Source organism: Cygnus atratus, chromosome 14 (genome assembly GCF_013377495.2).
Source record: "Cygnus atratus isolate AKBS03 ecotype Queensland, Australia chromosome 14, CAtr_DNAZoo_HiC_assembly, whole genome shotgun sequence".
In the NCBI taxonomy this organism is placed as follows: Eukaryota; Metazoa; Chordata; class Aves; order Anseriformes; family Anatidae; genus Cygnus; species Cygnus atratus.
Window position 1 is genome coordinate 2109877 of NC_066375.1, and position 14978 is coordinate 2124854.

The following is a 14978-nucleotide window of genomic DNA, read 5'->3' on the forward strand; positions in this document are numbered from 1 at the left end:
AAGCAAAATTTGAGAGAAATTCACTTCTGAAGTGTGAATATTTTCAGAGCTTGTGGAAAGCTGTTTGAATAAACTAAGAGCTGTTTCTGTTACTTTCTTGTGTAATCAGATTTTCCTCTGCCGACGACTCTCTCACCACAACCATAACAAATGTTGCGAGGGATTAAAACTTGCCATGAGTACATGCGCAAGGCATGTGCTAGGCATAAACATGCTTCTCTTCAAATTCCAGGAATGTTTGTTTTTCTTTGAGCTCTCTTAAACTGATGGACTTCTTGTGACCACCAAGGAAACCCCCAGGGTTGTACAGCAACCATTTTTTTTTTTTTTTTCCTCAAGATAACCAATTACAAAATTAATTTCTAATACACTTCTTATTTAAGGAGTTGAGACTCAAGAGCCACTGCAGAAACAGCAACGCATGTTACGCTTCTCTGTAAACAGCATTATTCTTGATGGCTTAAAGATGACTGTTTTTAACTACTGTCATTGCGGCATTCATCAAGTACGTGAGAAAACACAAGCCCACTAAAATCAGCACAGCTCTGCTCTGGTACTGCAGGTGGGATTCGTGCAAGAACACCTTTGCCTTGAGCAGTCAAGTGTGACAAAGTAATTTTACAGCCCCTTTCCCCAGAAGGCTTTGTAGTATGTGCTGCAGATTGCGACTTTCTGTATTCTCCTATTAAAAATGGGAGGTTCTTCCTGGGCCTGGTGCTATGCCTGTGAAATCACTGGAAGACTGCCTCCAGTGCTTGTATATGAAAATCAGAGTAACATACTTTTTCCAGGAAGAGAATATTGCTTAGTTATATATTTTGTATGTTCTTTGCTCAATATGTTGCACAGACAAAATACCATTCTGCCACCAAAATGGTCAAAGACACACAAAAGTGTGCACAGAAACCATGAGACAGTCTTAATGCCATGTTGGCAGAAATGCACAGAATTCTTCTGTCCTGAAAGGCACATTTACAGGTTAAAATAGTTGATATAGATCAGGTAAGAGAGAAATGGTGAGTTGTTTATTGATAAAGTACTTTTTTGCATCTGTCATCACTATTAGTAAGTACGTATCTGCATCAGTAAAGTCCAATGTCATTTTTGCCATGGATATGAGTTTTTTGCTTATAACAAAATAATCTGACTTATACAATCTTCTGGAATGAAACAAATCGACTAATTTTATTATTATTATAATTATTTTCCATGTGTTAAAAGCACAAACTGGTGATCTATATGTAAATAAATTGCTACAAGATGAATGTAAACTGGGAAATAATATACTATTTTTGCATGGTAATGGATTACTTAAAGACCTCTTGATGCCTTACATAAAATTTGGCAAAGCATTTTATTTAGAGGCAATTCTATCTGCATACTCTTTGTTTCTATATCTCATTTTGGTTTTGTCTGTGGAAAAGGAAAAAAAAGTTGATACCAGAATTAGATTTTTGTTTCTTCATGGAATTAACATTCTTCAGTACTTTGCACATTTAATGGTTTCTACTCTGTACTTTTTTCCTGTTAAATGAAGAAGCTGAACCTATTCTTTTTGGAGGAGAGATCTGGATACCTGTAATAACTGGGAGGAATACAACTTTAGATCTGTGGAATTGTTCCAAAATAAAATGTTTTCTGAGGCATCTAGAGCCCCTTTAAGCCCTTCACTTCACTTCAGCTTTTGTTATATATTTTAGCAAAGTGCAAGCAGCAAACAAATGAGGCATTTTCCTAAGTGTTACCTATTCTATTTTCAACTGAAAGTGAAGGGATCAAAATATAACATATACATTTGTGTAAAAAAATAATCAACTGTAAATTTTTCCGTTTTGGTATATTAGCATGTATATCAAAAAGTCATCTATGGAAACTTTTGTAAAGAATTAAACTGTCACATTTCTCAGAACTGCTCCTAAGATTTTCTCATTGACTGACCTACAATAAAATCTCTTTTTTTAAAATCGGTTGTTACTCCAGCACTCTGTCCTCTGTATGAAGTAATTCAGAATGTGTGCCTATACGAAACATGTTGTAAAAAAAATAAAACAACAACCAAAGGAATATTGGAACCTGAGATTGATTTTAGCAATCTTCTACAAAAAAAAAAGAAAAAATAGTTGCAAAGTCCTCTGAAGGTGCAGCAGTCTTTCTGTAATGGTTTCATTTTTTTATTTTAAATCAATAATAATATAACAAAATGTATATGCTTGTTTAATATGAATTGACAATTGGGAATGCATAGTATTTTTTCAGACTGTGTCTAAAACAATAAACTTTAAAAGCACTCAGCCTCTATTCCAGTTTTTGCGTGCAGTTGCATCTATCCCTTTGCTGGTCATCCAGTAATGCCAAGGAATTATCTTATTTTGCCTTGTTAAAGAAGCAACGAGATTCCTCTTCTCTATACACACAAGCTGAAGCATCTGGTCTGATCACCAAAGGGAATATAACGTACACGATTCTGGCTGCAAGGCGTGTCACAGACCTAAATATGCCTGCAGATTTGTTAGTCGCGGTCAGAGGAGCTGAGCAGCAGCATCAGCACACAAGTCAAAGCCACCAGACGAAAGAGTGGGATGGGGCTGGAAGTTTCATGGGAAATGGTACTTTCTGATGATTCATTTTTCGCCAGAAACCAGGGGCTGGCGCTCGCTTTACGGAAGGCAGCCACCAGAGCTGCAGCCTGCCAACACCTCCCGGGTGTCCCTAGCCTGAGGGCCCCAGGGCTGATCCTACGGGCGCGCCCAGCCGGGGGCAGTTCCCCTCGGCTTCCATTTCTCCCTTCCATCCTCACAACCGCCCGAGACGTTAATTTATCACCCGCCCGGCACAAATCCCCTCAGGCCCAATGTTTATTGATGTAACGCCCAGAAAAATCCAACCCTCCCCCTTCCCCCGCAGCCGCCTCAGCCCGGGCGGAGCCGAGCCCGGCGCCCGCCCAGCCTCGGCCGAGCATCGCCGGGCTGCGGGCCCCGGGGCTGCCCTCACGGAGGACCGGAGGGGCCGGGCCGGGCCGGGGGGGCTCCGGGCTCCGCGCATGCGAGACGTGCCCCGGCTGTCCCGGCCCAACGGCGCCCGGGGGCGGTTGGAGGCGGCCGGGTGCTTCGGGAGAGGGTTGCCCCTCGCCGCCCCGGAGGGGAATGGAGCGGTGCCGGTGGCGGGGCGGCAAGGCGCCGCGGAAGAAGCGCTGCTCGTCCCCGCTGCCCGGCGGGGCGGCTGCCCTGGGCTGCCCCAGCCCGCTGCAGCCCTGCCGGCGGCGGCTGTTCGGGAGCGCGGCGCCCCGCGGGCCGCAGCCCGGCTGTAAGCGCCGCTCTTTCCCCGCCGCCATGTCGGGGGGCGCTCTGCCGGGGCGCTGGGGAGGGGAGCCGGGGGCGGTGTTTGGCCCAAAATTGAGGTTTTTGCGGCAGTTTTGGAGGCGGGTAGGGGAGCTGTGCGGGCTGGGCCAGCCGCCGGGGGAGGGCGATGGAAGATCCCCGCGGCCGGGGGCGCTTGGTTTGGGTTCTCGCTGGTTGTGGCCCGAGCAGGTTGTTGCTGCCTGTGGCTCACGGCCTGGGAAGAGCAGGTCAGGGGTCAGGGCCCTCTGCTCTGTACTAGCCATTAGTGAGTAATAAAAAGGAGTTTTCTATTTCGTAAGGTACTTCTTTTTTCTTTTTTTTTTTTTTTTTTCTGGCCAGCAAACCACTTCCTCTGGAAACAGCGTGACAAAACCCCTGCCCACCTCTGGAAGGCTTTAAAAATTTGCTTAAAGCCGTTCCTCGAAAGGAATGGCCTCGCAGTAGTATACAAGTTTGCCGATCTCTTGTTAGGAATTGGAGGCTTTAAAGGGAAAAAATGTGGTCAGAACGGGATTTAAAAACTGATGGTAGTCTTGGGACTTGCTAACGTAAATGGGGAAGGTAACGTAACGTAAATGTGGTAACGTAAATGTGGGAGGTCTCAGTTGTCTATGGGTAAGAGTTTAAAGGAGTTTAAAGAGTTTAAAGGGTGCAGTGAGCATCGCTTCTGGTCTTGGCCATGCTCTGCTGGCTCGTGCTCATGGAGGCGTTTGGTTCTCTCGCACAGCTGGCCACGTGCAGCAGGCAGCTGCTGAGGTCTGTTCGCTTATACTGGCGTGTATGGGGAAGAAAGAGGGAAAGGGGTGAGTCCTGATCGTACGTTGTCCAGCCCTGAAACCCAGGGAGTTTTAGCTAAAGGGCCCTGTACGATGCTAGGGCAAGGCAGCACGTCAGACCTGTTTCTTAGCATGGAGATGCTTTTTTAACTTGCTGTCCTAAAAGTGCGACTCTAGAAAAGTTAGGCCATTTCAAACTCTAGGCTACTGAAAATAAAACATAAAGCTCTGAAACCTCTAAAACTAGCTTGAAGATATTAAAATGTGTCTCTGATATTTATCAGAGAATTACAGAATGACTTGGGTTGGAAGGGACCGTAAAGATTATCTAATTCAAACCCCCTGCTGCTGTCAGGGATACATCCCACTAGACCAGGTTGCTCAAAGCCCCATCCAGCCTGGCCTGTTTCTTAAGTAATTTGCTGTTTCTTAAGTACGTGTGTCATCACCTTTGGATTATGTACAGTGAGGACCAATTTTTATGTAGAAGTGGTTGATTATGATGTTACTAAGGAACTCCATTTAAAGTCAGGTTAGACTCAAAGATCTTTTAGGCTTGGTATAGCAAAGGTCACTTCCAAGGTGGTCTGTTTTCCTTTTAATTAACAGATTTCTAAAACACCTGCAGCTGTTCTTGGTCTTGTTGATATACTGATGAAAAAAAAAAAAGCTTGGGTAGAAATAATAAACCAAATCTAGACTTCACCCTGTTTGTGAAAAAATAGGGCCAAAAATTGTTGTGAGCATGGACAAGAGAGATTAAGATGCTTAAAGGTGTTGTAGTTAGAAATATTCAGTTGAATTCTAACATTAAAATTGCCAAACTAAATACTTCTCGTTCCCTAGGCCTGAAGGGAAAATCCAGTGTGAAAACCTTACCAAAAATTAAAGAAAATCTTGAAGTCACCGAAGTGAGCCATTCATCCAACCAAAGGTCTGTTAGAATACATTTAAATGCACCGTAATTAACACTAGCTAATAATTTATATCGTCTTGCCTCTTGGAGATGCACAGACTGAATTCCTGGCACACTGATATTTCTCAGGCTATTTGTTGACAGCTCATAAACAAATTTTGTAGTTTATGTCAGCTTCCTCTAGCTCCATGTATTGAGCTGAGCTCTGTTCTGTTTTTTTCAAATGCAGCATACAAGCGAATGTCAAAGAAATACCAGGCTTGGAAAAAAATGAGGAGAATATAGAAGACAGCACTGTACCGCTGAAGGTGAAAATGCTGCTTTGCTATTTACCTAACACTGAAAAGTGATGTTAAATTCTTTCTCTATTCAAGCAGAGCTTCTTGTGAGTTGTATTTTTCAGACATAACGTGGTCCTCTAGTTTGGTGGCATTTTCCTGTGGTTTTGGCCAGCACAGAAGCTGTTGGTGCTATAGGTAGCATGGCAAAACACCAGTGCAAATTGTCTTTGGCAAGTCACTGTTGTTGCGCTATTCCCCACGTTTGTACAACTGGAACAAAGAATTTTGAGATGACTGAGCATGATTTGAGCAGAACTGTTCCAGGACAGTTAACACTGCAGTTGCATTAAAAATAGGTCAACACGCGTTTGAACTGAAATCTTCTACAAAGGCCTGAAGTGATAGTGATTTAAGTATTTTTCTTAAAAAAAAAAAAAAAAAAAAAAAAAAAAAGCTCTCACTTAGAGTCCACCAATTTACGTGTCCTGCAAACGCTTAGTTTCATAGAATATGTTGTGTAAACCATGTAAAGTTGTCTGTGTTTATAGGAACAGTCTGGGATTCTGAAAACGTGCAGCATGAGTTGTGCCTAACTAAAAATCAAGACAAGGAAAGTCATTACTCCACTGCTCTAACGTGTAACTTCAGTTGATGTCAGTACGTCACTGGAATTCTCACCCAGCAAAGACTGTAGGATCAAATTAAGGGATATTGGTTATGGATTTTAGAACTGTAAGTCAGCTTGCAGATTTGTTGGTGGCACGTGAAAACAGTGCTACAAATCATGCTCTGAATAGCGAGTTTAGGTGATAAAGTACCAGACAGTATGTTTCTTATTGTCTGTTAATGCAGGAATACGTGTAACTGCATTTATTTGTCTATATCCAGTTTTCTTAGGTTGTTTGTATTGGTCATTTAATTTTAGGAATCTCTGATAATCAACTTTGAAAGTAGAGACAGTCTGAAAAATGCTGATGTTACTTCAGGTGAGTATGGTGATACTACGTTATTTTACAGAATACATTGTATCTGTATAAAACTAAGTGTAAAAAATCATTATTGAATTTTAATGATATTTCTGTAAAAGTATTGGTGTGCTGTTCTTGTATGTTATGAGACAGTAAAGGTGTTGTGATCTTTGGCTAGACTTCTGCCTCTTATTTCAGCATGTGCTTGGTTCACATGACTTGACTGTAGGCAGCCCAAACAGCACAAGAAATATTCCAAGTAGGTGAGTGTACCTTGTACTTAAGGTGTTTTGCGTGGCCAGCATACTTTTAGCAATTAAAAACTACCGATCTCAAACTTCCTGTGCCCGTGTTTATTTTAAAATCTTCTGAGAGAACTGTCTAGCTTATTCATTAGGAAAAAAGGGAGGAGAGAGGGGAAGAGGCTGTTAATATTGCCTGCTGAGGGGAAGGCTACAACACCTGAGACAGTCTTGAGTCCAGCCTGTTGAAACCACATGATCTTGGTTTTATTGTTGACAGAACTACTTGTTGACATGAGTTCTTCAATTTACTCAAACATTCGTTTTTAAAAGCTTGTTTCTAAATGGTTCTTCAGAAAATAAATCTGGCTGAGGTTTATTACCTTATCAGACGCTAAATTCTTCAGGTATTTCTGGTGAGCCTTGGATAAGGAAGGTGTCTTCTGGTAGCTTATGGTAGTATAAAACAGGCGTCAGGATGTCCTTTGTTTTTAACTGTATTATCAGTATAAAAATATTGAATTGATAATATTTAACTTCTCATGGGAGTGGAATTTAGCTAAGGAAATCATGACGGTTTGTACAAGGCTTGGAATCCTTCTTTTTTTGCCTCTCTCTCCAGATACAGGAATGACTCTTCCCACAGGCGTTTCAACGTTTCTCCTGGAGTGTTTAGATACAGATTCAACTGAAGATTATAACACAGCTGTAAGTGAAAGCCTGAACAGTTGTCCATCCCCTGAAACATTCAGAGATGAGGAAGGTTTAGGTGAGACTTCTGTTTTTTTTTTGAAGTGTTTGATGCCATAAAAATTCAGGGAACTATCTACGATAGAAAAACTAGTGGTCTCTGTTGGTGTGATGCACCAGGTCAGATCTTTGCCATGAGCCAACTTGTGCTTAATATGAAAAATGTATATCTGGTCTTCCAATCCAGAGTGAATCAGGACCTGATATAATTTGAATTGTACTGTAAGCTTAAAGTATTTGCTGTTAATACAAGCTGTTTGTAGGGAACGACCAGCTAATCTGCCTTCAGCCAACCTTTGAGACAAATTTCTCCCAAACTTTTCTGCATCTGTTTGAACCAAGACAATGCTTTCACTTTGCTTTAAGGTTATTGTCTTGCAAATGAGAGTTTGGTCAAAATTTTAGAAACTCGGTTTGGTCAAAATTTTAGTAACTCACTCAATTCTAGTATGGGAAGCTTGCACTTATATCTTCTGTGTCCAGAGAGAAGTAATCCTTACTTTGAGGACTTCATTAAATACAAGAACTCCACGCTCCTGGACTCCAGCAAAGCAGTGGCCATAGATAAGATACCACAGATCTCAAATCTTTCAGCAATATTAGGTAATTATTTTCTACAATACTAAATAATATATATAGAAACAAATTTCACTGTAATACAGGGAACCTGTATAAAATGTGTATCGATCATTTTATTTAAGACATGTCTGAGGAATGGGGAATAGCTTCTTGTTGGAGTTCTACATTTGCTTTTAATATTTTGCTATATAACTTATAATTTGTTAGCATACACACTGTCTGGCTTGCTTAGCTTTTTCTTTTAAAGTTTAGATTTTGTGTTTTTTAGAACCTGTATTGGAAGATTTTCAAGACCAATACACAAGGTAATCTGCAAAGCAGACTCTTTGATGCACCTGAATGCTTAGGTTTTTCCTCTTTTACATGATATTTTGGGCAGTATGAATAAGCCTGTGATCCTGCAAACACTTCTGGTGAGTTTCAACTGCCTGTGTCCCCACTAACTTTCAAATTGATGCATTAAGACAAGCAGGTATGAGCTTGCTTTATGGACTTCTCTTTCAGTACTGCAGCTGTAGGGAAACTGGTGAAAGAAAACCCAGTGCGGGATTTTATGGAAGTGGGTGTGTATCTGCCAAATCCCTAAATAAGTTGCTTTTACCCACTTATACTCCCTTTGTCAGATTTCATTCAGTTGCAAACAGCAAGATGGGTATGCCCAGGTGGTCTGGTCAGGATTACCTGTGCAGTACAGACTATGAGGAGCGCCTGTTGTCAGCTCCTTATTTTCGGTGCTTGCCCAGGACAAAATTAGTTTTTGGCAGATCTTTTATTTTCTGTAGCAGTCATTAGCTAACATGGGGGCCCACCTTTGCTTCAGGATCTTGCTGAGTTCAGCCTTCAGAAATCTTAGGCCAGGTTGCTGCCCGCTATTTTTTGTTTTGTTTGTTTTATTGGGGATGTATTTTTCCCTAACAGGAACGGTATATGTGATGTGCTGCAACCCTGTTGCTGTCCTCCTGTTGTTAGGATGCCAGGTTTGCTTTTGGCAAATCGACTGTGCTGTGGTTTTATCACAACGCATGGTCTTCACAGAGTCTTCTGTACGCTGGCTTTGCCACAGTGCAGGCCTTGTGGTTCTGGCATAGACTCGCGTTCCTCATATTTGTTTCTAGGAATGATATCCTTTCTTATAATGCTTGTGCTGCTGTTTCCAGTCTTACACACAGACGTTTCCATTCATATGTTGTGTAAATGATCTTGATATAGTCTTGCCGTGTTACAGATCTCTACACAACTCAATTTGAATTTTATTGTGATCCTAAATTTTCCCCTGCATCCTCCTTAAATATGTTCTGTCCTAGCATGTTACAACGCTGTGTACTTTTCTTCAGTGACTGTCTTCTGTAGCTTTTAAATAGCAAGTATCTTCAGAATAAGCTGTTACTTGATGATAGATCATAACCTATCAAATAACTGTGAAGGGTGTTTAGTAATTTTAAAGACCCCGTTCACTCATTCTATATTTTTCTACGATTTCCTTGTATGTTGTTTTATGAACATTAACATTTATTCAGAACAGTTCACTTTTTTTCTCTTCCCGTAGAAAGCGACCATCAAAATGCAGTGATGGTTCTTCAGAATTAAGTGTTTCAACGACTCTGGCAGGTAAAGTATCACAGGGTAAGCTCAACAGTAGCTAGAAGGGAAAGTGTGAGTTGAAAATCTCAAGCAGATAAGACGTGGTTCTAAGTAACTTGTTAGGGGGTGACAAAAAAATGAAACTGCATTTTTATATTTAATCACCTGTGATGCTCAGTGAAAATTCATTTTCTTATTTAACTTATCCAGCAACAAAACTCTTAGAGTCATACTACTTACTTTAACTTAGCTCCTATCAGCCTTCACAAACAGGGTGAGGAGTCCCTCCTGTAACTACAGTTCAGAAAGGTGACTGATGCAGTTCTGGCTCTGGCCCAGGCACCACATAATTTTCCTCTGCTTAATTTGGACTGTAATAGCAGCAGAAGTTGCCACTGGCAGAGACTGCAGTGATTATGCAATTCCTCTGCTCCCATAGTATGTGTGTGTAGCAGTAAATAACCACGTGAGCATACAATTAATAAACAACCTTATTTCCCCAAGGAAAGGGAGAGTAAAGGAGTAAAGCTGCCCTGTTGGGGGGAGGGAGAAAGGCAGATAAGAATTATATTGAAGTAGGTATTTGTATGGGTGGCTTTGGAACAATCCCTATTTAAAAACCATCCTGTAGGACATGGGTTGAAGAGCAGCTGTGGTCTTCGTTTCAAAATTAATTTGTTTGTTGGAAATTTTTCACAGGAAAAAAAGTCTGTAAAATTACAACTGCAAGAGAGAGAACTCCAGACCGAAAACCTGGTGTGCGCTGTTCTTCACCAATAGGACCGGAAAGAAAGGTGAAAGATGTTCAATAAATCAGCTAGGTTGTAACGCAAACGACTTGCCCCTTCCTTGTACAGGTGGAAGTCCCCACCTAAAATTGTTGATGTGCATTCAAGTGTAGTTCCCGTGCAAGGGGTGCTTGCAGACCATGACATAGCGAAGACACAGCTTGTGGCTTGCCTGTACCTCTGGATAGCTCCAGTAGCGCCCCCTGGGCTCACTGTTTTTCAGACTGATTGTGTCACTGCTACCAGCCCAGTTGTGCAGAGCTCGAGTATGACGCTAAGATTCCTTTTGTTAGTGTTTACCAGGCTTTAGAGATTTGCTTTAGAACATGAAGTATAACCGTTTCATCCTTTAGCCTGACATTCAGACTGCCGAACCCAGAGGGGTGAAGTGCAAGAGAAATGAAGAATTTTCTAATCCGTTAGAAGATGATGCATCATCACTCAGTCAGCTTGAATCTGTCCCAGCAAATGTTTCAGCCAAATCAGTGGGGGTGACAGCAGAAGCACTGCCATCCAGACAGACAGATGCTGTGGTGGTGAGTATTTCCATTGTGCTCTGCTGATGAATAAAGGCATGAAATTGAAGTGAGAATTCTGAATCGTGGCAAAAGTAGCAATTAAATAGGAAAAGTGTTAGGAAGTGTTTTATCCTCTAGTTTTAAGGGGACCTCAAAAGTATTTTTTCTGGGCTGCAATAAACTGGTTTTCTGTCTTAATTCTGGAGTGCATGAGACAAAAAGCAAACAGCTGGAATTCAGTACTTAAATGCTAAGAACTGTTAGTGATTTTTAATGTAGCTGCTATAAAGCAGTATAGTCTACTAAGGGAATACTGTAGGAATAATAATGAGTAGACAAGAATTTTGTATTTAATTCTTATCTGTTTTTGTTTAGCAAATGAATTCTACTGTGCCGATCATGGAGAAAAAAAAAGCCCTAGAAAACACTGATTATGCTCAGCGTGCAAAGCTAGATGTGAGTGTGTATCCTGCTATACCTTTTTTTAATGATTAAAAACAAAATGGTCTTTGGCACAATCCAATTCTTGCTATGCTGATGGTACGATACAAACTACACAACAAACTGTTAAATACAATCAGCTGAACAGTTTAAAAGAAAAGAAAAAATCTTAGGTATATATTTTTTTGCATTTTTATAACATCTTCTAATGGAAAAACAGCACTTAGCCTCACTCCCATTACCTCTTCTTTCCAAACAAACTTGCTATTTAAATGCCAGTTTGGATTCTTTGTCAGTAAAAGTAGTGCTACCACTTCTGTCAGTATGGGAGTAGAAGTAATGTCTCTGTTACTTTCACGCCATAGCTCCCAACAAGTCAGCAAACTGTGATTTTTGTAGAAAAAGGGAAACTTTAAAGAGAAAGATAAATTTATTTAGCACCAGGTGATTTGGAAGGATTTAAGTTGTAGAACTTAATATACTGTTGCAAATGAGCTTCAGTTTATGGGCACTAGATTAACAGATAGAGAAGATCAGGGTCTTGTTACAGGCTGAAAACAAAAAGTAGGAGGCTGGAGTCCTAAATCACATTTTCGAAGCAATAGAACATCTTTCACATGAGCCAACAAATGTTATCTAATTTGAATTGTTGTCTGTTCTTTAATTGGGCAGTTATTGCTGCATGTTTTGTATTTTGATGGAGCTATAGCTTAGCTTGTCACCAGCCTCATCAGGGGAAAACTTATTCCTGAATACCCCTGTCCATATGTAAATTCAGAAGAAATTGTTTGTGCATCTCTGAGCTCAGAAAAAGAAAATGATCTTCAGAGTCCAGAAGAAAAGAGTTCTAATGTTATGGCACTCCATAAATCCAGTCTTTACGTGCTAGTATGTACAGTACTATTAAATAGTTGTGTGAATGAAATGTTGTTATTTTTTCAGCCTTTGTGTTCTGGAAAAGAAATCTGCTCCATTGTCAGAACCTCACCAGGTGATAGGTCTTCCAGGCATCACCAAATTCCAGTTAACACAAAAAAGTTCCACCTTCCTGAAGGAGTGCCTGAAGGTGATGGAATATAGAATTGATTCACTGTGTAAATAATAACTATCTATTTGTGTTTAAAGGCTTTTTTAAAAATCTGAATATTTGGAAGAATCACAGGGTTAAAGGTTAAAACGCCATGAAAACTTCAAATCCTGACTTAACGCTGTTTTCCCGTAGTAGTACTTACAGACAAACTACACTAACACTTTCTGCTCGAAGGGTCTTCGATATATCAATTCAGCCAGTCTTAGGAGTACAAAGGCTACGCCTGCCAGTGTAACAGTGGGAAGAGCTCACAAACTGTCCATCTGCCTGCGTCTCACTACAGGTGGTTGACTCTTTCCCCAGCTGGCCTGTAGAAGTGTCACAGTGTGGACTGGAAAGTAATACTAAAATAAGATCTGTCTTCACAAGCCAATAACTTTCTATCTGTCTTGATCATCTGTTTATCTTTTAAGTACCTAAAGCTGCTTCTCCCGCTGCCCAGTCAATAAGATGATACAGAACCTGTTTTGCCAAATACATAGTTGGCATCTCAACTTCTTTATAAAACTGTTGTGTTTTCTGTTTCATTATCATGGGAGTAACTTTTAGTTGGCATTGTTAAGATATCAGCTGGTTGACAATTTTCTGCTGAACAAATTCTATTTGAACAACCCCTCTTTCCTGCCTGTAATGTTAGCTTCACTCTCCATGTTGTTAGACAAGATATTCCGAAACTTCTGCTAAGCGTTTTCTTGTAGCAGATGACACGTGCTATAAAATATTTGCCTATACAGGGCTCAGCAAAACTGGGCTCTTGGCCCCTAAGGGGGCACTGGGCGTTAAGTTACTGATTAAGGTACAGGACAAGTTGAAGGTGAATTCTTCTGAAGAAAACTAGAGCTTTGCACTTCAATATGGCTAATTTAAACTAACATATAAGCTTTTGGAAAGAGAGATTTGTATAGAAAGACTCTGTCCCTGGAGGGTATTTAAGAAAAGCTGCTTTTGTCTGATCTGTCTTCAAAGCTGTGATTAAACTTCCGGAACAAGACATTGTGTTGCACATCTCCAGTTTACTTTCTGCTTTTTTGACTTAGCTTCAGTTCATTCAGATCTGTTAGCAGTGTTTCCATTTCATAGGCTAGATCATTAGAGACAGAAGGTGCTACTAGGTAACACTGGGAATATCTGCGCCTCTTCAAGGTGCTCCTGTACACAACTTTGAGCTTCATTGCTTTGAGCTTCATATGGAGACTCTCTAGAATCAACTTGTTTAGTAAGTTATTATCCTTTATCTTATTTCTAAGGTGAAGATGTCTGACTTTAGCGTTCAGCCACTGGCAGGTTTTACGGCTTTCTCAGCTAAACTGAGCTCTTTAGCATCCACATTTTTTCTCTGAAAGTAGTTCATATAGTAGGCTATGTTTTTCTTTAAGGATTGTCTATTTCTCTCTAAAGGTTTCTGTTCTTTCTCTGAGACCCTCAGCGTAGGGGGAAGCTCCTTTCTTCACTTCCTAGATTTTTTTAAAACAAGAATGAGAACTGTGTACAGAATCGTCTCATTGCTACCACAGAGTTAAAATTCTCTCCCTTTCTGGTCTCTCTTGAAGTTTCTCAGTGTGCCGCTGGATGGCATATGTCTTCTTAAATTTAAAACAGTTCTTTACAGACAGTGTCTGCAAGTTGTATTCATGTGTCATATATGCTGTTTTAATCCAGTGTAGTGATGCTGTATAAGCATAATAGTGTTCAGAAATGCTGAATATGCACAAGTTTTCGATGGAATTGCAGGTTCCTAGCTCCAGATATTCTCCTGCTTTAACGCAGCTTGAGTGTATGCAGCATCTAGAATGCAGGGAAGTGCTTTAAGTGTGTGTGTTAACTAATGGCAATCATGTGATGCTTCCGTACAGATCAAGGAACTCAGTGTGACAAGGATGTAAGGTCATGTGCCTGAGAGAATTGTGGCAATACTGAACATAGGTCATACTTGGTAGGCGAGTGGGTCTTAGAAAGTGTTGCTATCAGAACAAAACTTGTTCTTTTGTTACTGCTTCTCTAGAAGAGTCTGGGAGTCGGAATTAACTTCGACTGATTAAGGGTGGGGGGATTTTTGTATGCTGGTTCTTTCCATCTCTACTTGAGGAGTCTTTTGGGTGATACTCTTTTTTCATTAGGAATGGACGTACGCTCAAAACTGTTTTTCTCTTCTCACTGACAACTGACTTAGAAGATTTAGGTTACTCCAAACAAGTTATAAATAAATTTTCTTAAACATTTCAACAGCTTGTCAGAGTAATAAGCCTTCTCTTACACTTGAAAATAGCATCTAACTTATCATTCTTGTTCCCAGATATTATTACAAGTACCAAAAATTGGATCCACTGTAAACGCAGATGAGGCTTCTGGGTTTCAGCAGGAGTCAACAGAAGAAGCCAAGGGAGGTGAAACGGAAGTACTAATAAGTAATTAATGGCCACATTTTTTGGCATGTACATTATCTGAAACTTAGTATACTGTTTGCAGAAAGTCTGTAAATCCCTTACTTGAACACTTTAATATTAAATTTTTTGTACAAGCAACTAGATCTTGGTCTGGCCATTATTTTTTAAAAACTCCATAAAGATGCTTCTTTAGTTCATTTAGATTTTTAAAAAGCGTGACTCAAGGACAGCAGACCAAATTCCATTAATGGATCTATTTTTGGCTCTTGCTGTGCCAAGACTTCTAGATTTTTTTTTAGTGCTATTGGCATTTAAAGATGTGACCT

The 14978-nt window shown here is 40.4% G+C and overlaps 1 protein-coding gene across 4 annotated transcripts; it reads left to right on the top strand.

Moving 5' to 3' along the window:
* Positions 1–2926: 2926 nt before the first annotated feature.
* On the top strand, positions 2927–14751 carry MEIKIN (meiotic kinetochore factor). Of its 4 annotated transcripts, none has more exons than XM_035560754.2 (13): positions 2927–3303; positions 4961–5048; positions 5260–5338; positions 6237–6297; positions 7144–7290; positions 7755–7874; positions 8119–8155; positions 9397–9458; positions 10131–10225; positions 10573–10755; positions 11113–11193; positions 12121–12244; positions 14562–14751. In XM_035560754.2, exons 1-13 carry the CDS (start codon positions 3144–3146, stop codon positions 14606–14608), a joined length of 1284 nt encoding a protein of 427 aa, XP_035416647.1. In that variant the 5' UTR covers positions 2927–3143; the 3' UTR covers positions 14609–14751. The 4 variants fall into 4 exon arrangements, with proteins under 4 accessions (XP_035416647.1, XP_035416648.1, XP_035416649.1 ...); XM_035560755.2 differs by having other exon boundaries at positions 11116–11193; XM_035560756.2 differs by lacking the exon at positions 12121–12244.
* Positions 14752–14978: the final 227 nt, after the last annotated feature.

What these genes read in the sequence shown, in the direction of transcription:
- MEIKIN (XM_035560754.2), top strand. Translation starts at nt 3,144, where the DNA reads ATGGAGCGGTGCCGGTGGCGGGGCGGCAAGGCGCCGCGGAAGAAGCGC. An exon ending in CAGAGATGAGGAAGGTTTAG is followed by an intron (nt 7,291 to 7,754) that starts GTGAGACTTCTG and finishes TTCTGTGTCCAG; the next exon opens with AGAGAAGTAATCCTTACTTT. An exon ending in CAATAGGACCGGAAAGAAAG is followed by an intron (nt 10,226 to 10,572) that starts GTGAAAGATGTT and finishes TTCATCCTTTAG; the next exon opens with CCTGACATTCAGACTGCCGA.